Source organism: Canis lupus, chromosome 20 (genome assembly GCF_011100685.1).
Source record: "Canis lupus familiaris isolate Mischka breed German Shepherd chromosome 20, alternate assembly UU_Cfam_GSD_1.0, whole genome shotgun sequence".
Taxonomy (NCBI): Eukaryota; Metazoa; Chordata; class Mammalia; order Carnivora; family Canidae; genus Canis; species Canis lupus.
Genome location: NC_049241.1, coordinates 51039785 through 51064684, shown reverse-complemented (window position 1 = coordinate 51064684; position 24900 = coordinate 51039785). Strand labels below are relative to the sequence as shown.

At 52.1% G+C, this 24900-nt stretch overlaps 2 protein-coding genes across 6 annotated transcripts; both read right to left on the bottom strand.

The window, feature by feature from the left end:
* Positions 1-4633: 4633 nt before the first annotated feature.
* On the bottom strand, positions 4634-14794 carry KEAP1 (kelch like ECH associated protein 1). 2 transcript variants are annotated; one of them, XM_038567315.1, is made up of 6 exons: positions 14617-14794; positions 11955-12640; positions 9704-10389; positions 8213-8418; positions 7758-7934; positions 4634-7603 (listed from the first exon to the last, which is right to left on the bottom strand). In XM_038567315.1, the coding sequence occupies exons 2-6, from the start codon at positions 12591-12593 to the stop codon at positions 7437-7439; spliced, it is 1875 nt and encodes a 624-aa protein (XP_038423243.1). In that variant the 5' UTR covers positions 12594-12640; positions 14617-14794; the 3' UTR covers positions 4634-7436. The 2 variants fall into 2 exon arrangements, with proteins under 2 accessions (XP_038423243.1, XP_038423242.1); XM_038567314.1 differs by lacking the exon at positions 14617-14794 and adding an exon at positions 14221-14377.
* Positions 14795-18871: 4077 nt separating this feature from the next.
* On the bottom strand, positions 18872-24351 carry S1PR5 (sphingosine-1-phosphate receptor 5). 4 transcript variants are annotated; one of them, XR_005375129.1, is made up of 3 exons: positions 23615-23694; positions 19788-22208; positions 18872-19197 (listed from the first exon to the last, which is right to left on the bottom strand). XR_005375129.1 is itself a non-coding variant. In XM_038567312.1 (2 exons), exon 2 carries the CDS (start codon positions 22188-22190, stop codon positions 20994-20996), a length of 1197 nt encoding a protein of 398 aa, XP_038423240.1. In that variant the 5' UTR covers positions 22191-22208; positions 24256-24351; the 3' UTR covers positions 18872-20993. The 4 variants fall into 4 exon arrangements, 3 of the variants coding, with proteins under 3 accessions (XP_038423240.1, XP_038423239.1, XP_038423241.1); XM_038567312.1 differs by lacking the exon at positions 23615-23694 and adding an exon at positions 24256-24351 and having other exon boundaries at positions 18872-22208; XM_038567311.1 differs by having other exon boundaries at positions 18872-22208.
* Between the last annotated feature and the right edge of the window lie 549 nt (positions 24352-24900).

Below are 24900 nucleotides of genomic sequence, written 5' to 3'. Positions count from 1 at the left end.
ATATTCAAATACGTGTGACATTCCTGTTGTGTTCATCAAGTGGTGAACAAGATGGAAGAATAGAGGAATAATTCTGAATACGAGGCCCACAAATACTGTGCTTCTGAGTTCTGCAGGCTACTTTTTCCTCAGGGTTTGTGGTGGTTCATCAGGGAACAAAAAGTCTGTCTCCTGCCTGGTTGACTACAAGCTGCATGAGGACAGAAACTGCCTGCTCCTAGTCATCTCTACCCAGTGCCTGGGACAAGGTAGGCACCGAAGTATTTGTTGGCCCTGCCCTGACTCTTCACTTGGTGAATCCTTAGTTGGATTGAGAGATGACCAGGGAGATATGATGCATAACGACAAGACGTGCAGTAGACATGAAAGAGATGTACCTGCCATAACTGAGATTTAAACACCACCTCCTTGGCTAATGAGATTCATCTTTCCTGACCCTGAAGCTAAGAGAAAGTGAAGGCAAAGAGGCAGCTGAAAGCAGCATTGGGCAACTCGGTTTAAAATCTCCCACCAGTGCTTGCTTCGGCAGCACATATAAAATCTCCCACCAAAGTTATTATCAGCTGATTTAATTAGGGCAGATCCTGGAATGTGTAGTCTGAAAGATGCTCCTGAGTGCCCTGCGTAAGGTGTGGCCTAAGAAAATCAAAGTTATGGCCCTGAGGTGTGGATGTGGTGCTGGGGCTCATAGGAGAGTTCTTTAAATAGGGGGAGCTTCCTGAGGCATTTGCAGTTGTTTCATTTACTATAAATATAATTTACCCAGAAGTTTTGAAGAATGCTAATTTTAAAAAATAGGAACAAGCCAAGGTCAGGTAATTTTGCACCCTGGGCCCCTCCAATCTTGTTCCTTTTCTAGCTCTCCGTCTCTGGCAATACTTCCTCTTTCCGCCTGGAAGCCCACAAGAGGGTGCTGCCTTCCTTTTCGACCACGCCTCCCGAATTAGCTCAGAGAGTTATGGGGAGCTACAAAACCATCACAAAATAAGGCAGATGGGTTGGTGGAAGCACTGAGTTTTCACGGGTTACAAGAGCCACTGAGGGATTTTAAGTAAAACACGTGAAGTGCTCTGAGGTCATTAAATGTTATACCATTAGCATGCTAATGGTAACAACCTCGATAATCCTGATGAATGTTAGCATTTCAGATTTCCAGTACTTACCTCATTCCCTTCTGTGAGACTACACTTATTGTATCTTACTGTGTGCCAGGTGCTAGGTGGTTATTATCCCCATTTTACAGACGAGGAAAGCCAGGCACAGAGAGGATTTGCACCAAGTTGAAGTGCCAGATATGGGTCTCAAGGCTAATCTGTTGATTCTAGTGTATTCCCCCCCCCTTAAGTTCTATCTTCTGCAATATTTAGTTCCACTAACACTTATTTTTTAAAACCAGAATGCACACCCAAGGGAGAAGATATTCATTGAATCGAAGGCATGTTGTATTGCACAAAGCAAGGGGCTCTAAGCATCCAGTACTACAGTGCCCTTCACAGAGCTAAAAGTTACCTTAGACACTGTCCACTTGATTGAGAGCAGGAAGTTATTTTTACCATCACTATGAATCCACCCTCTTTCACCTTCATCTTTGATAATCTTTCTATATGGAAACTTCCCCTCGGCTTATAAACAGGCTCTGTCTTTCAAATCTCAAAAACAAAACCCCAAACCCACCCTGAACTCTTTGTTCTGCTGTAGCTTTTTTTTTTTTTTTTTTAAGATTTTACTTATTTATTCATGATAGTCACACAGAGAGAGACAGAGAGGCAGAGACACAGGCAGAGGAAGAAGCAGGCTCCATGCAGGGAGCACGACGTAGGACTCGATCCCGGGTCTCCAGGATCAAGCCCCGGGCCCAAGGCAGGCGCCAAACCGCTGTGCCACCCAGGGATCCCTTTTTTTTTTTTTTTGCTGTAGCTTTTCATCCAGTTTTTTTCGCCTCTTCTCATCCTAATGCCTCAGAAGAGATATTCATATTCCCTTCCTCAGTTTCCTGCACTGATTCAGTGTTGTCTTCTCAGCAACAGTACCTGTTGCAAGGAGGCACTCCATAACCATTTACTGAAGGAATCTGCTGCTCTACTTTCATTATTCTACCAAAAAGGTTCTCAGTTAACTTTCCAGTCACCAGATCCAGTGGGCATTTGAAGGGTTCTTTCTGAAGTCCTTTGTGCCTCATAGCATTGTTCCTTAAATTTTTTGTGCTAGGGCAGCCCCGGTGGTGCAGCGGTTTAACGCCACCAGCAGCCCAGGGCGTGATCCTGGAGACCCTGGATTGAGTCCCACATCGGGCTCTCTGTATGATGCCTGCTTCTCCCTCTGCCTCTCTCTCTCTCTCTCTCTCTATGAATAAATAAATAAAATCTTTAAAAAAAAAGGGGGGGGATATTCCCTAATATTAAAAAAAATTTTGTGCTAGATTTTTTCTCCACTTATCTTTTGTGACACTATACTTTTCTTCATTTCTCTCATGCTTTTCTGCTGCTGCTGTTTGTTGGGGCTTTTCTTCCATTTACTCTTTAAATGTTTCTCAGAATGTGTCTTTAACCCACTGTTCTTGTTCTACACCAGTAAGTCTTCCAGTGTGGTCCCTGGATGAGTAGTAACAGCATCAACTGGGAATGTAAGAAATGCAATTTCTTGGGACCCACCTATTGAATGAGAGACTTCTGGAAAATTCAACACCCACTTATGATTAAAAACAAACAAACGAACAACAACAACAACAAAAACCCCAAACACCACATAGCAAACTAGTCATAGAAGAAGAACTTGAAAAAAGTTCCAGCAAATCTTAAAGTATAGCTTACAGAAAATCTTTTGGCAAATATCAGACTTAATGGTAGCACGTTAGAAGCACTCACCTTATTATTGGGAATAAGACAACTATTCCCATTATTCCCACAACTAACCAACATTTTGACAGAGGGTCTTAGCTAATGCTATAAGGCAAGAAAAATAAATGAGTGGTATAACTACTGGAAAAGATGACATTCCACTACTATTTGCAGATGATTTAACTATCTGCTAAAACAAAACAAAACTAGAAAGAGGCTGGTGGAAGATTGGGATATCTGTATCAACAACTTTCCCATATACCAGAAATACTTTTTTTTTTTTTTTTTTTTCAGAAATACCAATTGTAAAGGATTGAGAAGTAAAGATCTCATTGACAACAGCAACCAGACCAATAAAACCCCCATGAATAAACCTTTTGCAAGGCCTATGTGGAGAAGTTATAAAGCTTTCCTGAGCCAGCAAAGACGACTTCATTAAATAGATACATAAAGTTCATGAATGGAGAGACTTATTATTGTAAAAATATTATTACTCCCCAACTCGACAATTTTAATGCAACCCAATTAAAATTTTCATTTTTCATGGAATTTCATCCATGAAGCAAAGAATAAATATACAGTAACAGTTCAAGGTTTTGTTTTGTTGTTTTTTTTTTTTTTGTTTTTTTTTTTGGAAGAAAAGGGAGAAGGAACTTATTCTGATACTAAGACATGTTATAAAACTGTAGTACTTGAAATGATGAAATTGCTGCAAAAATGGATATTTAGGTAAAACAGCAGAAAGCCAAACAGAATTGAGATCCTGTGCATTCATGAGAAGTTTGTATGTGATTGGGATAGCATTTCAGAACCATAGGTAAAGAATTAGTCAAGAAATGGTTTGAAAAATAAATGGTCGAGCAGCAATACCTATCCATACAAAAAAATTAAATTCCTACTTGATACCATACATATAAACAAATTCCTGTTGGATTTTAAAACAGTACAAAAACAAAACTTAATAATATCTGAAGAAAAAAGATATTACAAAAATTTATTGATGTCAGGATTAGTCAGGATTAGTCTATTAGTCAGGATTCTTGGTTTCAACAGAACCATCAAAACTCAAGTCTGGTTAACCTCAGCAGAAACAGCGTACGGCCAGGAGATAACTTCACAAATGGGTAGGAAGCTGAGGAAAATGGCAAGAGCCAAAAGTCCTTCTTAAATATGACATAAAAGAGAAGAAACATGAAGGAAGAGTGATAAATTTGACTGTGTTAAATTTATAAAGAACTTCTAAAAGCAGTAAGAACATGGTTTGTTAACAACCACTTTGGAGGGCGATCTGGAAGCATCTAAGGAAAGCTGTGCTTACCTAAGATCTAGTAAGTTGCACGTCTTAGTATTCCCCTGGAGAACTATACACATTTGTGCCCGAGGAGACATGGTTAAAGTAGGCATTTCACCCTTATCTGTAATTCTGAGAAATGAGAAGACCTAAATGTCTGTCAGTACTGGAAGAGATAAAACAGAACATGGGTAATTGGCAAAAGGAATGTGATGTCACAAATAGAAAGATCTAGAAGTCGGGGGGGGAGCAAGTTGGAGAATAATATGGGCAAAATTACGCCATTTTTGTAAGGAAATACATAGAACATTATTGCAGTCTGATTTAAATTGAGAGGGGGCTGGAATGAAGAGATAGTAAGATTTCAGCTTTATCTATAATGTTCTTGTTTTTCTTTTTAAGCTAATACTTAGGTACTTAACAGAGAGAAATGAGCATGGTCCACAGGGCTTCTTCTGACCCCATGTTCCTCCTCCCTCTCAGCTTCATCTAGATTGTTCCCCAGTACCACTGGACCTTTGAATGTGATGCTTCTGTCCAGAAACTTGCCCCTCCTTTCCTCACCTAGTTTACTCTATCAGTTCCTTTTGGTTTCTGTGAGAAGACCACCTCCTCAACAATGCTTTCTCAGGGCCTCTGACCTTGGTCAACCTCCTGGCCTTCAGAGGACTTACCTTTGAACTTAATTACATATGCATCTTGTGATCCTTCACTCTAGCTCTACTGTTTCATGCCTGTTCCTCACTGTGTCTGAACACTTCCCTTCGGGTCTGGTAAAATAGTCATTCCAGAACTACTTGTGGAAGCATTAAAGCCTGAAGGCTAGAAAAATGACTGTGCACACTCCTAGAACAATTGTATCTCGAGGCCTCAAACCAGACACACCCCCAAACATTGTCACTTTCCTTCTATACCTGCAGCCTCCTCAAAGCTTCTCTACCCCCAGGGTGTTCCCCCCTCTTCCCCCCCGGCCCCAGGCTGTTTTAAGGTTGAAGCCACCCAGGAACATTCCTAATTCTCTGCCCTTTTGTCTCATCAGTCTCTTCACCTGTAAATTTGACCTCTCTCCATTCCCACAGCCTAATCCAAAGGGCCATCCTCTCTCACCTGGCTGATGCAACAGCTGCTTCTCCTTTCCCAACGCACCCCAATCTGCAACCAAGCCACGTCCACATAGCTTCCAGAGCCACGGACTTTCAAGGGGGTATTTAACCATGACCCTCAGCAGCCTGTCACTCAGCACACTTTTAATATTGTTTCACCATCAGGCTTACCTGTAGAGTTGGCCTGGTTTACTCCAGGTCTGAGGGGTTCTGGGGTGCCAGACTTTTCATTGTTCAAATTGGGAATTTCCTGGGCAAACCAGGACAGGCTGGTCATTCTACTCCGTGAGGCTGTAATTTCCACAAGGGCTCATTTGGGGTCCGTTCACTAGCACAGTGAGGTCTTTTTTAAAGTTGTCTTTGCAGAATTAGAAAGTGAATGTAAATACTCACCTTGCTTGGTCCAGCAGCTTACATGGGGCCTAATGCCCAGTCAGTGCCCAAGTACCATTTTTGCAGATAAGAAACTTCACAGGGCCGATACCCAAACTGCTTTACTGAATTGGCTGAAAACTGACCTCAAGACCAGGGTTCTAACCCTTGTAGAAGGAAACATCACTCTGGGCTAGAATGTGTGGCTTCTGGCAACCGAATTACCTGCAAATTCCTCGACTCTAGATAAGATCCCTGTTTCCGGAATGTTCACTGATATACACACTGACCCCATGAGACCTCCTTGTATCCCCTTCTCACAAACATAGTGGCAGAGCGTGTTGTGGCTTCTTTGGTGTCCGCTGCAGTTGAACCTGAAACCTACCACTTGGTGGCCACGTGACCGTGGGCAAGTCATTTCTCTGAACCTCCATCTTTACAGAATGCAGGCTTGCCCTTCCTAGCTCCCAGCACTCTTGAGGATCAAATAATGTGCAAAGACACTGCAAGTGCTAAAATGGCTATCCAGATATTGTGCTTCCAACTCCTAGTCTTCCCCCTGTCCATTTCATGCAGCCAAGGCAGATTTATTTTCTTGTTCCAGTAAAAACCTTGAGAAGAGGACCAAGGAAACAGGACAATTATGACAAGCTTCAGGTGAACTGAGTGAATGAAGCTGTGGGGATGGGAGGTAAGGTTTTCCCTGGAAGGGAAGGAGTCAAATATTTCCTCTCTAAGCTACTTGGGAGAACCTATGACAGGCCGGATAGTTGAGACCATCTTCATTCCTCTTTGCTCTACTCTCCCAATACAAGTAAGAGTTAATTGGCCTAAAAAGAGATCCAGGCCATATACTGCCTTCACATGAATTGTTCAGAAGAGGGCAGGTTATACTGAGCCCTTTGCCTGAGAAAATCCCCAAGGACCCCTTTATCCTTTAATACCCAGGCCCCTAGATAAAAGGCTCAGTTTGTGTTATTGAAGCGCAGAAAAATGACTGGATAGATTTTCACCGATTTGGAAGGCATGTTGGGGATGGTTTGCCTTAAAATAGAACTCCGGGGAGCCCTAAGAGAGGCGTCAAGGAGTTAGGTCATTGTCTTCAAAGCAGCCACAAGTGACAAAGTGAGCCCTGTGTGGTTTGCCTATGGGGAGAAAGATGCCCTACATGTTAAGATGCGATGGGCAGAGAAAACGAACTGGTTTCAAATTCAAACTCGAAATCAAAGACTTGAGTACGTTTCAGAAGAGTCCTTTCTGTCTCCAGGTTCGAGACCTCCAGCTGAGAGCCCGGGTGGAAGACACTAGTTAGTTTGTTCTTTATTTTCATTGGAAAGTTATATGGTTACTTATCGACAAAAAGACTGTCCAGGGCAGAGATATCCAGTGGTTTCTATGTACAGGCCCATCCCTGGGGTCCACACCTCCATGGGAGCCTCACCCTCGAGGCCTCAGCTGGCTCCTTCCCAGGCCTCCAGGAACCAATCACAAAGACACAAGGAACAAAAACCGGCCTGACCTCGGCATCTGCTTTTGCCCCAAAGGGAGGTGGCGGCTGCTGGGAGGGGACCCAGGCCTATTGTCAGGATGGCGGGTGCAGGGGCTCTCTCCTTCATACACCCCCCTCCCAGGAAGGGACTACTCTGACAGGCTCATGGGTTCCCACTCTGGCCTTCTTTTCCTTCTAGTTGTCATTTTAACACCGAGGCATCTCAGCCTCCCGTCTTGGAGGGTAAGCATTTGCTCTGTCGCCTTTTCTTTTGTCCCTGTTTTTGTACAAAAACAACAATACTCTCAATCAGACCATTTTTTTGCCCAAGAAACAAAAGTGGCTCAACAGGTACAGTTCTGCTGGTCGATCTGCTTCCGGCAGGGTTCCATGGTGACAGCGACACCCACCCCGCTCCGGCCGGATGTCATGTGGGTCACCTCACTCCAGGTGTCTGTGTCTGGGTCATAACACTCCACACTGTCCAGGAATGTGTGGCCATCGTAGCCTCCTGCAGGGAGAGCAGAGTCACCCCCTTTGAGGGCAGGAGAAAGAAAGAGGGAGAAGGAACCCCAAGAAGCCTTCCTACTGGAATTTGAGCCCAATCCCCCAAAGATGGGGTTAAACAGTGCTCTCCACCCAGATCCCCACTCCCAGGGCCTCACCCAGAACGTAGATTCTTCCCTGGTGCACAGTAATCCCTAGGGCACTTCGCCGATGCTTCATGGGAGCTACAAAAGTCCACGTTTCCGTCTCTACATCATAGCGCTCCACGCTGTTCAGCTGGTCCTGACCATCATAGCCCCCCGCAGCATAGATACAGTTGTGCAGGACACAGACTCCTAAACCGTACCATGCAAACAGAGTGATTCCAGGGCCTGGTGTTGAGAGCCCCAGCCACCACCTTCTTGGGGGCACCCTCCCCTTCTCCCTCTCCTGGGGGACCCTTTAGAAACAAAGCCAGAAGAGAAGAGCTTGGACTTTCGGAATCTAGCTCTCCCGTGTGTGCCTCAGGGTTTAAGACCAAAACAGGAAGCCTCCCCCAGGCTTTGCTAAGTTTCACTCCCAGGGGTGGGACAGTGTTCCTCCTCACTCCCCTCCTGGCAGCCCCCATACCCACCTGCCCCACTTCGGATGGTGTTCATGGGTGTGATCATTCGCCACTCATTTCTCTCGGGGTAGTAACACTCTGCTGAGCTGAGGCGGTTTGTTCCATCAAAGCCCCCGACGGCATAGAGCAAACGGTTGAGGACAGCCACTCCCACCCCGATCCTTCGAGTCAGCATGGGAGCCACCAAGTGCCACTCATCCCGTTCTGGCTCATACCTGCAAGGGCATAGTAACGGTAACAATGGCAATCACAGCTGACCTGTGTGGAACACTTACTATGACCCAATATGCTGCTAATTCTTTATGCACCTGAACTCTTTACTCCTCAGAGCTTTTCTCTGAGGAAACAGGTTCACAGCCATCATCTGCTCAAGGTTACACACGCACCTGTTGGACGCTGGTGGTGGCTCCACCATATAGCACTGCCAGGCCCTGTGCTGTGTTGTATGTTAGCTCAGCAAAACCCACTTTGACCATTGGGCAGGTAGTCCTTACTATCATCTCCCACTTCCCCCATCATCTTTAGATAACAAGATAGAAGCACGGAGGGATGAAATGGCAAGACCAGGGTCACCAAGGAGCTGGAGGTTTGACCCAGCCTTCTAGGACACAAGAATCTGGGCAGCCCGGTGGCGCAGCGGTGTAGCACCGCCTGAAGCCCGGGGTGTGATCCTGGAGACCCGGGATCGAGTCCACGTCAGGCTCCCTGCCTGGAGCCTGCTTCTCCCTCTCCCTCTGCCTGTGTCTCTGCCTCTCTCTCTCTGTGTGTCTCTCATGAATAAATAAATAAATAATTCTTAAAAAAAAAAAAAAAAAAAAAAGACACAAGAATCTTAATTCTAACAACTAGGCTGCCACCCAGGATGGTTTTCGTACAAGTGTGCTGTTTGGTTATAATTCCCATTCCCCAGCCTCGCTCCAAACCCACCAGTACCAGATCTCCAGCAGTGGGCTAGGGAGTTTAACAAGTTCTCCAGCTGAGAACTGTATCCTGGATCAAGCTTCTGAAAGAGGAGAAGGCAGAGAGGACTGTCTGGCAAAAGTCAAAAGCCAAAATTGCTTAGGCTCTAAACACAGGGTCATCATGCAGTTCTGCATGTTGTACACTGCACAAGAGTCCCACATCCAAGGGGGCACCTTCCACACAGAAGACCTCATACATCAGTTTATTACAGCAATTTTGGGGCAGATGGCAGTGAGGTGTCATGTCTTAATAAAATTAGCATTTTATAACAACTTCCAACTGATAGAACTCTTTCCAAATCTGCAGAAGTTGTATGGGTTTGGGACAGCCCTGTAAGCAATTCCCAGGCCCAGACACATCATCCAAGGTCACTGACCATAAATCCCCCATGAATTCAGCTTCACCTGAGGCTTCCCCTCCCTAAAGCCAGGACAGAGACAAGCACTCAACAACAGGGGGAATCCCCAAATTCCAATGGCTTGGGGCCTGTCAGCAATGGGAACCTCCGAGCCCATCCCTCCAGGCCCTGCCACTCACCTCTCCACACTGTTGTGGTGGATGCAGCCGTGGGAGCCACCGACAGCATAGATGTGCCCATCAATGACCCCAACCCCAATCCGATTGCGTGGTACACTCATGGAGGCACAGGGCGACCACTGGTTGGTCATGGGGTTATAGCAGTCCAGGGCGCTGGAGTCGGTGTTGCCGTCTGGCGAGTTGTTCCGGCCGCCCACAGCATACAGCAGCCCACCCACTACGCAGCCCGCCAGGCCACTACGAGGCACCTGCAGGTCTGCCAATCGGAGCCAAGTGCCATCACTGGGGTTGTAGGCCTCTAGGTAGCTGAGTGACTGGCGGAAGTAGCCACCAGCGGTGTAGATGAGCCGGCCCACTTTGGGCGCCCGACAGGGCATCACCTGCGTGGGCTTATGCAAGGTCAGCTCCTGGAAGATCTTGACCAGGTAGTCCTTGCAGCGGGAGTCCGACTGCAAGATCTCACACTTCTGCAGCTGCATCTGCAGGAAGTGGGGTGTGAGCGAGTGACATCGCACAGCCCGGAGCAATGCCTGGACATAGAAGCGCCGCTGCTCACAATCATACTTGACCCAGTTGATACAGGCGTGGAAGACCTCGGACTCGCAGCGCACATTCAGATCGTCTCGGCTGATGAGAGTCACCAGCTGGCAATGGGACAAGTTGAAGAACTCCTCTTGCTTGGCCACCTGCAGAGGGCATTACTGTGACAGGCTGACTCCCCTCAACGGCGGTATGATCACGGCCAAGTCACTCAACCTGCCTCTGACAATCTCAGTTTCCTATTTTGTAAAACGAGGATTCGAATAGTGTGAACTTCATAGGTTGTGAAGAAGATTAAATGAGTTAATGCTACAGGCATATGGTACCTAAGTACTCAGGTAGATGGGTGAAGGCACTACTATGTACCTTTTTGTATCATTGTGTGCTTGAACTACAAGATTGTTACCTCTATTTTCAACAAAATTACTTTTTCAAAAGGGTAGATGGACCAAAAAGGAAAAAGTAATGGGGACAGAATATTCTAGAAAAAGTGTAGGCTCTAAAGAAAGAAGGCTGAGCTGCAACTTGGCCCACTACTTTCTAACTAGGTGATCTTGGGCAAATATCTCTAACACTCCATGCCTTGTTTTTCCTCCTCTGTAAGAGCAATTGTATTAGTAGCTACCTCAGAGCCGGGGCTACTCCTCGGGTGTACAGGGTCCTGGGCAAATATTTCTTGTCAGGCACTAGTCTATATAAATAACTCAATTACCAATATTGGTAGGTCACAAATGTCCTGGTACCTCAAGCCCACACGGTCCCTTTAAAGAAACACTGCAGGCCTGTGGGAAAGCCCTGCTCACAGACCACCCTCACCTTCCAGGAAGCCATGGGCCTTAGGACAAACGCCAGCGCTCCTCAGGGCATCTGGTCGACCCCAATGTGGGGGAGAGGGAAGGAGAACATCCACCCCTTAAGAAAAGAGATGGAAACCAGGGCAGTATCTACCCTAGCTGATCCCAGCCACTGGAAGAGGACTTTTAGAATTTCCAGGAAGGCACACTAAAGCACAGAACTCCCTAAAGCGTGGGGCCTGGGGTACAGCCCTGTTGGGCCAGGCCTAAGGGTGGTACTTCCTCAAAGGATAGTGGGGGAAAATCCAATGATTTAAAGAATGGAAATCACTTAGAACAGGGGGTGGCCCACAGCAAATGTTCAACAAACACTTATTATTATCATCATCCCAGGGGCACAACCTCTAGTAGCTGCTACCCAAGAATTTGGGCTCATCATTGTGATTTACAAGGCATCTGTTATTTTCTGCTCACAACTTCCTCCACTTAAAACCGAAAATGAAACCAAGTACAGGGTAAGGACAACACAGCATGGACCACAGGAAACATGTCTAAGGGTCACATTTGAGATAGGAAGCATGTCATGGGTGTTCAATAAATATTTGCAGACTGTCTGAAATATTAGGCCCCCAATAGCGTACCCTAAGGTTGAGCTGCACCCTGTCCCCAGCCCTGACCCCAGAGAAGTCGGGGATCCCAGACATAGACCCATGAAGTTCTCACTTTCCTCAGCTGTTTCCCACAGTCACCCCAGATGTGCAGACTAGGACTTCAGAAGCCCATTTCTCTCCAGCTCCCCGATCTGACCCTTCTCATCTCAAGGGAAGACAGGGATGACAGGGATGTCCATCCATCTATCCCTGGTCCTTCTGATACCACCGTCAAGCCCTGGCTCCCTGTCTCTTCCCGTCACTCACCTCTCCGAAGTGCATATAGATGTACTCGCGGGCACGCTGGTGCAGCTCAGCGCAGCCGATCTGTTCAGCGAAGTTGGCAATGCCAATGGCATTGCTGGGGTCCAGCTGCTGCACGAGGAAGTCACTGCAGGCACGGACGACGCTGTCGATCTGGTACATGACGGCGCCATTCATCACGTGGAGCACGCACTTCTCACCCATGGAGATGGAGGCCGTGTAGGCAAACTCAATTAGGCGCTCCATGACCTTGGGGTGGATGCCCTCAATGGACACCACCTCCATGCCCTGCTCCCGTAGCCCATTGGTGAACATGGCCTTGAAGACGGGGCTGGATGAGGCCAGCACCACCTTGTGAGCCATGAACTGGGCAGCTGGCGCGTCCTCGTATTTGACCTGCAGCGTGACGTCACACAGCTGCTGGCTGAGCCGCAGCTCGTTCATGATGCCGAAGGCCTGCTTGGTGTGGTCCTCCAGCGTGTAGCTGAAGGTGCGGTTGCCGTGCTGGGAGGGCGTCACCTCGGCTTTGCACTCGGTGGAGGCGTACATCACCGTGTCCCCTGCCCCCTCGGGGCGCTGTGACCTCAGGGGAAGGAATCGAGTGCGGGCCCCAGCCCCGCTAGGCCCAGGTTCCGGCTGCATGGGGTTCCAGGTGACAAGGGACAACACCACCACTGGCACTCAGAGGCCTGGAGGAGGGAGAGCACAGGGCTGGGGGCAGGGCCTGGGGGCAGGCCTCCTCTTTTACGATAAAACGACTCCTAGACCAGTTTTCCTTCCCAAGCCCAGGTGAAGCAATGTCCGTCTGTGCTCACTCAGCGCCACATGGCTTCACCAGCCCAAGAGTCCAATTTAAAACACAGGTGAGATGATGTCTTTCCCTTGTGCCGAATCCTCCCACAATTCCCTACAGCACAATGAGTGAAACCAAACTCTTCAGTGTCCTACTAAAGCCCTACACAGTCCGCCTCTGTCCACCTCTTCCCTTCCTAGACAGAGCACATCTAGCTCATTCTTTCATTGGCCTCACCAACATTTACTGATTATTTACTGTGTACCAGGAACCGGAGACATCCCAGTGGAGACAGGCAGACATAAACTGTGCCCCCCTGGAGGACACTTGGCGAGGGATGGGCCATAAGTAAAACAAACAAGACCTGAGTAGGAACGGGGGGTTATGAAGAAAAGGACCACAGCACTGCGACAGTGTGGCCTGGGGCAGTTACTTTAAATCGGGTAGTCGGGGGCTCTGTTAGAGCGGAGACAAGAAGGATGCACACACGGAAGGGGTTTTCCAGGCAGAGGGAATAGCAAGTGCAAAGGCTCGGAGGCAGAGCGAGAGAGACCAGCTGGAGCATCAGGGAGGAGTGTAACAAGAAATCCTGCTAAAGGGAAGGTTTCCGTGAACCCTGAGGAGGCTGGAGGGCCAGGGCACGAGCTGTTTTGAAAGGTCCTGTCGGGAGAAGAGGGGCATCTGCAAGAGGCTCCCCGGGTTCTCCCTTTATCTTTCCCGGACCCAGCGCAGTCCTCTCCTCCCTGTCTTACTTCTACCACCGCACTTGTCGGAAACGGCGATGAGCTCGGCCGCTGGCTTGTTGAGGGCGGGCGGGCGCCTCCGCCTCTCAGCCCCGCGCTTCGGGAGGCAGGGAGCCCCGGGTCGGTCAGGGTCGCGCCCACCCTAGCATGTGCCTCCCCAACGTCCTGCCTGGGGCCTGGCACTGCTCAGGGGTCAGGACGCGGTGGCTGGCTGGCCGGCTGCCCGCCTCACTGCCTGCCGGAGCACCCTCCTCCACCGGGCCCAGGGCCGCTCGCCGCCTCTCCCCGCCCGAGGCCCGTGCCCAGCCTCTTGGTCTCCGGCCAGGCGGCCGACGGTGCCCCTTGGACACCGGGCTCTTCCCCACCGAGCGGTGGGGGGACTGCGCATGCCCTGCCCGAGCCGCCAGCGAGGCCCGGAGAAGGGAGGAAGTGACCCTGCCGCGGCCTTTCCGCTGGCAGCCCCGAGGCGCGCTCCCAGCTCCCCGGCGCGCCGGGCTCCGGGGCCCTCGGTCGCGGGGCGCTGCCTGGGCCTCTCGCCGGCTTGCGTAGCCCCCGGGCCAGCCCTCGAGTCGCGCCGTCCAACAAAAGGCCAGGACTCGGGCCTCGCCCTCCTGGCCCCCCGCGGGGCCGCGGGAACCCCAAGGCGCCCGGGCCCGCGGCGCCCCGTCCCCCGACCCCCGGGGCCGTCCCGGCCCGCCGTACCCACAGCCCGGGCGCAGGCCGCCTCACTCACCCCGCCATGGCCGCGCTCGAGCTCCGCCTCCGTCGCCCAGGCCCGGGCGCCTCCATCGCTGCGCGCCGGGGGGAGGCGCGGAGCGCGCGCAGGTCACCATGACTAAGCAGAGCCGGGCGCCGGCCGTGTCAGAATAAGAGTCCCCGCGGCCCGGGCCTCCGGCGGCGGCGGGGCTGACGGATGCGCCGCGCCCCCCGCCCCGCCCCGCCCCGCCCCCCCCCGCCGCCGCGGGTCTCGGAGCTGCGCAGCCCCGGCGGGGCGACCACTCGGGCCCGTCACTGCGGCGCGCCCGGCCGCGTGGTCGGAGCCGCCGGGAACCTCAGCCCGGGTTCGAGGCCCGGCGCCTCCCTGCCTGCACTGGAGGTGGATGGGCAGCCCCCCCGGCCGCGCGCTCACCTCGGCCCCCGCGCAGCCTCGTAGCTCCGGCCGCGGGGCGGGGATGCCCGGGGCACCGCAGTGGCTCCGGGCACAGGGGTGCCCCCGTGCGCAGAGCTTCCCGGAAACCCCCAGAGCAACCCTCCGCGGCCCGGCCGGGGGCGGCTCCCACCTAACTTTCGCTATGGGGCGCCCGCGGCCGCCGTTGGGGGGACCTTGGCTCTGGGGCGTCAAAGCCTGCGGGGTCTTGGACGTCGGGTGGGGGGGCGACTTCGGGTCGGCGGGGAAGGAGGCGGGGAGAGGGCGGAGAGGCGCGGCGGGGAGGGAGCCGCGATTCCCCGCCCTTCCCGCAGGTGCCCGGCGCCCCTGGGCGCGGAGCGGGCGACGGCGAGGGAGCAGGGCGGCGGCGGGGGGGGAGGGGGTCCGTCCCCACTTGCGCTGGCCCCTTCCATCCCCCGGATCTCAGCATCTCAGCGTGTGGCTGCTCTCCCCGACCCTCTCTTTTCCCTTTAACCCCACGCAGCTCTGGGTCCAGTGGTGAAGGATCCGGCTAGATTTATTTACCTAGTTGGCTTTTCTTTGTTTTTATTTTTATTTTTTAGATTTTATTTATTTGAGAGACAGTGAGAGAGCAAGCTCCCGCACGAGTGGGAAGGGGCAGAAGGAGACAGAGAAGCAGGCTTCCCGCTGAGCGGGCAGCCCTATGCGGGGCTGGATCCCAGGACTCCAGGATTCTGACCGGCTGAAGGCAGAGGCTTAACCAACTGAGCCACCCAGGCGCCCCTCCTTATCTTTATTTTTTAGTTACTTCCGGTCTAGAGGTGTGTGAAGTTCGCCTGCAGGGGTTTGAAGCCCGGCTCCGCCACTGTCCAGCTCCGAAGGGATAGGTCCCTACCTCAACCTGTTCACGCTTCAATTTCCTCCCTGTAAAACCTACCTGCAAGGTGATCATAAGGGTGAAATGGGAATGCTAGTGCCCAGTGGATATGAACAATTGTTATTTTTCTTTTAAGATTTTATTTATTATTTATTCATGAGAGACAGAGAGAGAGAGAGAGAGAGAGAGAGGCAGAGACACAGGAGGAGGGAGAAGCAGGCTCCATGCAGGAAGCCTGATGTGGGACTGGATCCTGGGTCTCCAGGATCACACCCTGGGCTGAAGGCGGCGCTAAACCGCTGAGCCACCAGGGCTGCCCTAATTGTTATTTTTCACTGCAAGGGATACTGATTTGCCATTCATGCTGATTATGATATAAAGTTAATTTTTAAATGTATTTATTTTAACAAGAGCCCATCTAAGCCAAACTATGGAAGCAGCCTAAGTGTCTATCCATAGATGAACAAATAAAGAAGATGTATATATTTATATTATTCATAAAAAAGAATGAAATCTTGCCATTTGCAAAAACATGAATGGAGCTAGAGAGTATAATGCTAAGCAAAATAAGCCAGTCAGAGAAAGATGAATACCATATGATTTCACTCATATGTGGAATTTAAGAAACAAAGGATGGGGTGCCCACCTAGGTGGTTCAGTTGGTTAAGCTTTGACTTTGATTTCGGTTCAGGTCATGATCTTAGAATTGTGAGATGAGCCCCACAATGGGCTCCATGCTGGATGAAGATGGTGCTTTTTTAAAAAGATTATTTACTTATTTATTCATGAGAGACTCACAGAGAGAGAGGCAGAGATGCAGGCAGAGGGAGAAGCAGGCTTCATGCAGGGAGCCCGATGCGGGACTCGGTCCCAGGATTCCGGGATCACACCCTGGGCCAAAGGCAGATGCTCAACCGCTGAGGCCCACCCAGGTGTCCCGATGAAGATCCTGCTTAAGATTCTCTCCCTCTACTCTCCCTCCTCTAAAAGAGAGAGAGAGAGAGAGAGAGAGGAGGAGGAGGAGAGATAGCGAGAGATAACCCAAAATAGACTCTTAACTATAGAGAACAAAGTAGTGGTTACCAAAGAGGAGGTGGATGGGGGATGGGTAGAATAGGTGAAGGAGATTAAGAGTACATTTATCACAATGAACACTGAATAATGTACAAAATTATTTAATCACTATATTGGACACCTGAAACTAATATGACATTCTATCTTAACTACACTGGAATCAAAATAGAATTTTTAAAAAGATTTTATTTATTTATTTATTTATTTATTTATTTATTTATTTATTCATGAGAGACACAAAGACACAGAGAGAGGCAGAGACACAGGCAGAGGGAGAAGCAGGCCCCATTCAGGGAGCCCAACGCAGGACTAAATCCAGGGACTCCAGGGTAACGCCCTGGGCTGAAGGCAGGCACTAAGCTGCTGAGCCACACAGGCATCCCCCAAAATAGAATTAAATTTTTTTTAGAGAGACTGAGCAGAAGAAGGGGAGGGGGTCAGAGGGAGAGAGAGAGAATCTTAAGCAGGCTCCATGCTCAGTGAGGAGGCTAATGCAGGGCTCGATCTCATGACCCTGAGATCATGACCTGAGCTGAAATCAAGAGTTTGAAGCTTAACTAACTGAGCCACCCAGTTGCCCCTAAAATTTTTTTTTAGAAAGACTGTATCTTTGAAGAGACATAATCAAGGATACGATGCTTTCAGTTTTCTGATGAAATGACTTCATAAGAATTCAAAAATTTGGGTACCTGGGTGGCTCAGTGGTTGAGCATCTGCCTTTGGCTCGGGTCCTGATCCCCAGTCCTGGGATCGAGTCCCACATCCGGCTCCCCGCAGGGGGCCTGCTTCTCCCTCTGCCTATGTCTCTACCTCTCTGTGCTTCTCTCATGAATAAATAAATCTTAAAAGAATCCAAAAATTAAAAAAAAAACAAGTACCTCATTGGAATGCCATATGTGATATACATTCATTCCTAAAAAGCTAGATGATAAGCTGACCCAAATTTCAACTGCACTTGGGAAGTTTGTTTCCTAAAGATATTCTATATTAAATCTTTTTAAAAAGAAAAAAAAAAAGAGTCCATCTAAATGAAAACTAGGTGAATAATCGAAGGAAATGCCAGGCTAAAAAGATGTTGGTCTAAGAAAAGATTTTACCAGCCTTAGGAGTGAATTTTAAAGATTCAACATCCCTGCTCAGTCTAGGATTAAATCCAAGCCAGAGGATGGTGGGGGCGCGGGGAGGTGTTGTTGCGTGAGCTGCAGTTCCGGACTTCTCCAGAAGGGGCGCCATAGCCCAGCCAGCATATGCACAGTGGCCCAGGCGAGGCAGAAAGTCAGCACTTTCCTACACGGTGTCGGAAGGTAATCTCTCATCTCAAAATCAAGCCTATAGGCCCTGTGATCCGGTGATGCCACTTATATAGATTTATCCCAGGTATACTTGCACACGTGCAGGAGGATGTATGTACACGGATGTTATTGCAGTACTGTGAATAAAGGCAAAGGATTGGACCCCCCGCGCCTGGCTGGCTCAACCGTTGAGCATGACTTCTGCTCAGGTCATGATCCCAGGGTCTGGGGATTGGGTCCCGCATAGGGCTCCCTGCGAGGAGCCTGCTACTCCCTCTGTCTATGTCTCTGCCTCTCTCTCTGTCTCTCATGAATAAATAATTAAAAACTTAAAAAAAAAAAAAAAAAAAGGATTGGACTCAACCCATGTGACCCTCCATAGGATCCTGGTGTAATACTTTGTGGCACATCCAGCTGTGAATATTATGCAGCCAGTGAAAGGGATTATAACATTTTCAGTGTGAATGTTTGTCTTGATTTGAAAAAAAAAAAAATTTAAGTGCTATGGATTGAATTGTGTCACCACCTTCCTGACAAGTGGTATCATATGTTCAATCCCTAACTCCCAATACGATGGTATTTGGAGATGGGGCTTTGGGAGGATGAGGCCATTAAAGGCGAGGCACCATGACTGGATTAGGGCCCTTATAAGAAGAGACACGAGAGAACTTTTTGGTTTCTCTACCCTGAAGACACAGCAAGAAGGTAGCCATCTGAAGTCTTCACCAGCACCAGATAATGCTGGCTCCCTCATCTTGGTTGGAATCCAGCCTCTTAAAAAAAAAAAAAAAAAAAAGGAATCCAGCCTCTAGTACTGTGAGAAATAAATTTCTGCTTATCCTGCACAGGTAGGGTCGCCTGGGTGGCTCAATGGTTGAACATCAGGTCATGATCCCAGGGTCTGGCAATTGGGTCCCGCATAGGGCTCCCTGCGAGGAGCCTGCTACTCCCTCTGCTTATGTCTTGCCTCTCTCTGTGTGTCTCTCATGACTAAATAAAAACCAAATCTTAAAACAGACAAACAAACATACTGCACAGGTAATGGTGTTTTTTAATGGCAGCCTGAGCCAACTTAAGACAATAAGTAAAAAATCTGTGGGTGTACAATTCCCAAGATACACTATTAAGTGAAAAGCAAGACGCAAAGCAGTGCTGAAGTTGTATAAAATGAGAGAAGTATTTATGTGCCAGTTCATTTATCCACAGAACAGCTCTGGAAGTTTCCAAGGAATCCCAACAGTGATCACATCCAAAAGGGGGAACTGGTGCTTTTCGAAATTTGTAAAATGTGAACAAGGGAATAAATCCCCTACCGTCATACTATCAAACAAGCAAACAAAGGAGTGAGCTTCAGGTTCCCTGGAAAATAAAAGAGCCTGGGGTTAGGGGCGCCAGGCCCAGGGGAAACTCTGTCCCGTCCTGGGAGTTCCCGGGTTTCAGTGTGTTTGTATTCCAGAAAATAGGTTGGTTTCCCGTGCCTGTGGCCTGCAGGGACTACCTGAGCTTGGCGGGCAGACGCTCAGGCCCCCAGACTGGGTCCGTGGTCCCCAAAACACACTGCTGTCCTAGCACTGCCTGCAGTTGCACGGGTCTCCCAGCAAGGGGCGCGCGGTAGTCTGAGCCCCAAGCCCTCTGCCTCCCCAAGCAGGGCGGTGCGGCCCTGGGGTCCGGAATGCGTCTAGGGACAGCGGGTCCCCACAGCCAGCGTCCCTGGAGCCTTTCATGGACACAGACGGGGTCCTGGTATCGCCCCCCGGAGAAGAATGCAGACCGCGGAGGGAGGGAGTGTCAGGCCGTGCCACACCCCTCCGGAGGAGCCACACGCTAGACCTGCGCCTTCTTAGGGCCTGGGAGCCTGACAGTCTGGGCTACTGTCCTGGCTCAGACACCGGCCAGGTACTCACTGCTTGCAGTTTCCTCATCTGTCAAATCGGGGTGAGGAAACCTACCTTGCAAAGTTGCAGTCAGGGTAAGAAAAAAGGTGTGTCCTAGGGCAGCCCCCGTGGTGCAGCGGTTTAGCGCCGCCTGCAGCCTGAGGTGTGATCCTGGAAACTCAGGATCGAGTCCCACATCGGGCTCCCGGCATGGAGCCTGCTTCTCCCTCTGCTGTGTCTCTGCCTCTCCCTCTGTGTGTCTCTATGAATAAATAAATAAAATCTTAAAAAAAAAAAAAAGGTGTGTCCTAGACCGAGCACCGTGGGATGACCAGCCAGACACGATTAGCTATAGTTATTCTTATTATTTTATTATTTTAATTTTTTTGAAAGATCTGACGTCACACTCAAATCTTTTTTTTTTTTTTTTTTTTTTTCAAATCTTGTTTCAGAGAGGAATCGGCTAAGTCTCTCCCACAGTCAAATTTCAGTTTAGGGGGCCCCATCTTTGGCCTTGTCTCCTCTCAGCTGGGGAGCTGTCCTTGATTCCTTTCTTTTTGTCCCATCTCCACTCAATTCCTCAGTAATTCTGTCTGCTGTCTCCAAAATCTATTCAGAATCCACATAGTCTGAGTCCCCATCATTGCTCCCCTGGGCCAGTGCAGGCACTTTCACCTTGTTCTAGCTTCTACCTTCATCCTTCCAGAGATCTGTGAACATTTCAAGCAAATCAAGTCCATCCTCTGCCTCCCACTTGACCAAGAGTAGAAGCAAAGTCCTCCATGAGCCCCACAAGGCTCTGTCCCTTCTGCATCATCTATTTCCTGCCTCTGTTTCCTCCCACCACTCTCCTCTATTACTGCTCCAGCCAGAAGGGCTGCTTTTCTCTGTTTTCAGAGAACACACAGGCATGTTCCAACCTCAGGACCTTTGCACTGCTGTTCCCTCACCCTGAAAAACTCTTCTTTCAAGTGTTCCCAGGGCAATGATGTCTCAGCTTACATCGTATATCACCTCTTTGGCAGAGAAGCCGCCCCTGACCACCATCGCATCACTGTATTGTAGCCAGAATTATCTCCGTGATTTCTTCACTCTGCTGTTGCCTGTGTCCCCCATCAAAATGTCGATTCCACAAGGGCTGCGTTGTCTCATTCACTGCTGTGAGGTTTCCCATCTTCTGCCGCCACCATCTTCAGCAGCTTTTCCTACAAATTCCTTTATTTAAAAAGAGAAAGTCTGCAAAAACAGCACTTAGGGAGGGCGATGGCAGGCCAAAGGGCGTCAGTCTGCAGCCGGTGCGTGTACCAGGGTCCAGGAGGCTGTGGGCGCACCAGGGCCGCCGGTGGAGCCGCTGGTGTCCAGCCCGTCCGGCTGGGGGGACAAGCGCCCCAAGTGGCGGCAGCTGCCGTCCAAGCCAGGGGGCAGCCAGCGGTTGAGGCCTTCCGAAGCCCCCGCGGGGCTCCCGGACCCCTGGGAGGCGTCCTGCTCTCTGGTGCAGGGGCGGCGGCCGCAACAGAGGAGGCGCACGAGAGCGTGGCGCAGGTCGCGGTTGGTGAACGTGTAAATGATGGGGTTCAGAAGCGAGTTGGCCATGGCCAGGCCCAGGAAGGGGTCGGCCTGCAAGAGCACGGGGCAGGCGCGCGCCGGGCACGCCACGTCGAACAAGAGCAGCAGGAAGAGGGGGCCCCAACACATGAGAAAGGCCAGCAGCACCAAGCTGAGCGTGCGCAACAGCGCCAGCGAGCGCGGCGGGCGGCGGGCCCGGGTGGAGGCGCCCCCGGAGGCCCCGGGGCGCTCCCGCAGGCGCCGCGCGTTGGCGCGCACCTGGCAGTAGATGCGCCCGTAGAGCGCACAGATGGTGGCCAGGATGCCGAGGAAGGCGAGCACGCAGAAGAGCACGTAGGCCTTGGCGTAGAGCGGCAGGACCGTGGAGCAGGAGTCCAGGCGGCCCAGACAATTCCAGCCGAGCGCCGGCAGGAGTCCGAGGAACAGCGACACGCCCCAGGCGGCCCCCGCCAGTGCCAGCGTGCGTCCCCGACGGGAGGCGGGCGCGGGTCCGCGGCGGGCCATGGTGAGGCGGCGCTCCAGCGCGATGGCCAGGAGGCTCAGCACGGACGCGGCGAGCGCCACGAAGACGCCACCTTCGCGGGCGAACCAGAGCGCGGGCGACAGGCGCAGCGTGAGAGGCCCCGACAGCAGGATGTTGGCCGCGTAGGCCGCGCCCGCCAGCAGGTCGGACAGCGTAAGGCTGCCCAGGAGCAGGAACATGGGCGCGTGGAAGCGCGGGTGGCGCGCAAGCACGAACAGCACCGCCAGGTTCTCGAGCACGATGAGGGCGCACACGGCCAGGGACACGACGGCGTCCGCACGCAGCCCCGCGCCGGGCTGGTAGCGCGCGCCGCGCAGCTTGCCGGTGTAGTTGTAGTGCAAGACGATGACCTCGCTCACCGGCGCCGGCCGCAGCAGCCCCGACTCCATGCGCCTCCTGCCCCAAGGCTGCGGGAGGGGTAGGGTGCGGTGTCAGGCCTGGGGGCGCGGGCTCGGTGGGGCGGGGCCTCGGGGAAAGGGGCCCTAACCCCCCCACTCCACACTCCCCCCGGGGCCCAAAGGGAGCTCGGAATGAAAACGAGGTGGCCGGGGAGACAGGCCGACACAAAGACACGCAAATAATATCACGAGGGGACGTGGTGACACAGAGTCCTATGGGAGAGGGACACTAATAATTCACACATAATCAGGGATATCCGGGGCTGGATTCAATCAGAAATAGACAGAGACACACTGACAAAGACATGAACACACAGTCACAAACTAGGGCAAAAATACACAGTCACACCCCATCAGGGAAACAAGAAAATAGTCACACATGAACAGAGCAACATTGAGACATACAGGGACCTAACTTAAGTCACAATCAGAAAGGGTCTTGCCCAGTCCTACAGGCCACAATTTCACAACCTCCACCCACACCCAGCCTGGAGCCCAGAACCCCACATTCTACATGCCTCGCTGCACACAGAGCTTTTTCCTGTCCAAACCCCTTCATCCACCACAAAAGAAGAAAAAACAAAAAAAAAAAAACCTGTGAGATAGCTAAGTCTGTTCTCCCATTTTACAGAGGCAGAGCCTGAGGGCAGCAGACAGGACCCAAATTGCACCAAGGGACGTTTGCAGAGAGGCACACGTGTCATTAGGGTATAATAATACTTCCCGCCTGAGACTTCACCCTTTCATCCCCTCCACAGCTCTCCTCTTAATCCCAATTTACAGACACCAGTTGTGACTCGAAAGAAGTCCCTTACATAAAAAGTGGACACAAAGGTGTTCCTCTTCTTGCATAGGTGCGGCTACTCAGAAATGGTTATGCGAGTCAGAAAAGGTCCTGAGAGTCCCACTTAAGAGATGAGAAAACCGAGGCCGAGCAAGGGCCACGGGCTTATTTATTTGGACGCGGCAGGAGCAAATGCATCCCAGACGCCTCGGCTCCGCTCAGGGAACCTTGCACAAATACAGACCCAGGGAGTCACGGCCTCAGCCACGCAGGGGGAGGGAGGCATCAAATCCACGCAGACACTGGTGACACTCGCTCTGATGGGGACACCGAGCAGAGGCTCACAGCCTCTGCATCTCCCGCCTGGCCTGGGATTCCCTGGCAGCAGGACCGAAGTAGCGAAACTCAACGGTGGCGCAGCCAGGAGAGGGCGAGGCCAGGGAATTCCTGGAGCCCCTACCCCATCCTGGCCCCGCGTCCAGCCCGGGAGTCGCCGGCTTCCCCGCCCCCCGCACCCCCCACCGAGGCCAAGGGGGGGACCCAAACAAGGGGACCGGGGAGGCGATCAGGGCCACCCACTGCGGGCACGGCTGAGCCCCGCGCACCTGGAGACCCGGTGCGGTGCACTCACCCCTGCGCCCTGGTCGTGCGTCCCCGGCAGTCGCGCAGCGGGGAGCGGAGTAAGCCACCAGGGCTCGGGGGGCGGGGCTGGAGCTGGCAGGCGAGGGGGCGGGCCCGCAACGCGGACCTCTGGCGGTCGCCAGCCGTCGCCCCCTCCCTTTGGGGCCCGGGCACCCAGCCCATGGCTGCCAGCCTGTGCCACCCGCCGCGGCACCGGAGCGCGCCCCGGCGGCGACTGGCACCGGCGAGCCCTAGGCTCCCCCCTCCGGGCCTGAACCGCTCGCCCCGGGACGCTCCGTCGCGGTGGGAGGACTGGGAGGCGCGGGAAGAGGAGGTTGTCAGCCCGGGCGGCCGTAGCCTGAGCCTCTTCCCGTCCCGTCCCCCCTCCCCCAGCAGAGCGGTCCCGTCGGTCCCCGGACGCCGGTCCCTGCCCATTTCCCCGCCTGCCGTCCAGCTGAGCCTCTGGGCTGCACCCCAAGAACGCCCCGTCGGCGAGAGACCCCAGCAGCGCAGGTTAGAAGTCTTCAGGAAGGGCGGCGGCAGCCTGGGTGCCCACCCTCCAGCAGTTAGGTCCTGGTGGCTCCTCGGGGCGCAGGCCACTTTCCATCCTCCCGCCCCACATCCTACCCCCCTCCCGCCCCCCACACACACCTGGCTTGGAGGGAGCTGGGGAGGCGCAGGTGAAGGCAGGGTTCTGGTGGGAGCCTCCTTCTCCCCAGATGAGGAGGATCTGGTTCGAAAGCCTTCCTGGCCCCGCCCCGCACCCCCCCCCCCCCGCCCTTGCTCTCCTACTCTTATTGCTCCCAACGACGTGATTTGCTCATTTAACATGTTTCTGGGGGGTGTCCCCACCAGACGGTCAGCCCCTCGGGAGGCAGGGGTTCACGCCTGTTGGTGGCGCAGCGGGGACACAGCCCAGGCCCCGTAAGTTACCGCTGACTGAGTAAATAAATGAATGAGTGTGTGTCTCTTTCATCGGGTCTCTCAGGGTCTGGCTCTCTTTCTCCCCGTCTCTCTTGCATCTCTCTCAGTCGTTGGCTGTGTCTTTGTCTATGTGGCTCTCCCACGCCTCTCCCAGGCCTCTGCTCCTCCAATGGGCCAGTCTGAGCTGGCCCCACACCCCCACTCCCAGTTCCCAGGAGTTTCCTGGCCAGGCCCAGCTCTCCCACCCTCAGACCAGAGGCTACGGCCAGGAAGGGGGACTAGGCCTGGTGGCCACTACTTTCCCCAGGATTGGTGCTCTTTGACTAGCCCCAGTGGGGTGATGGTGTCCCAGGGGACTGAGGGGAGGCTTGG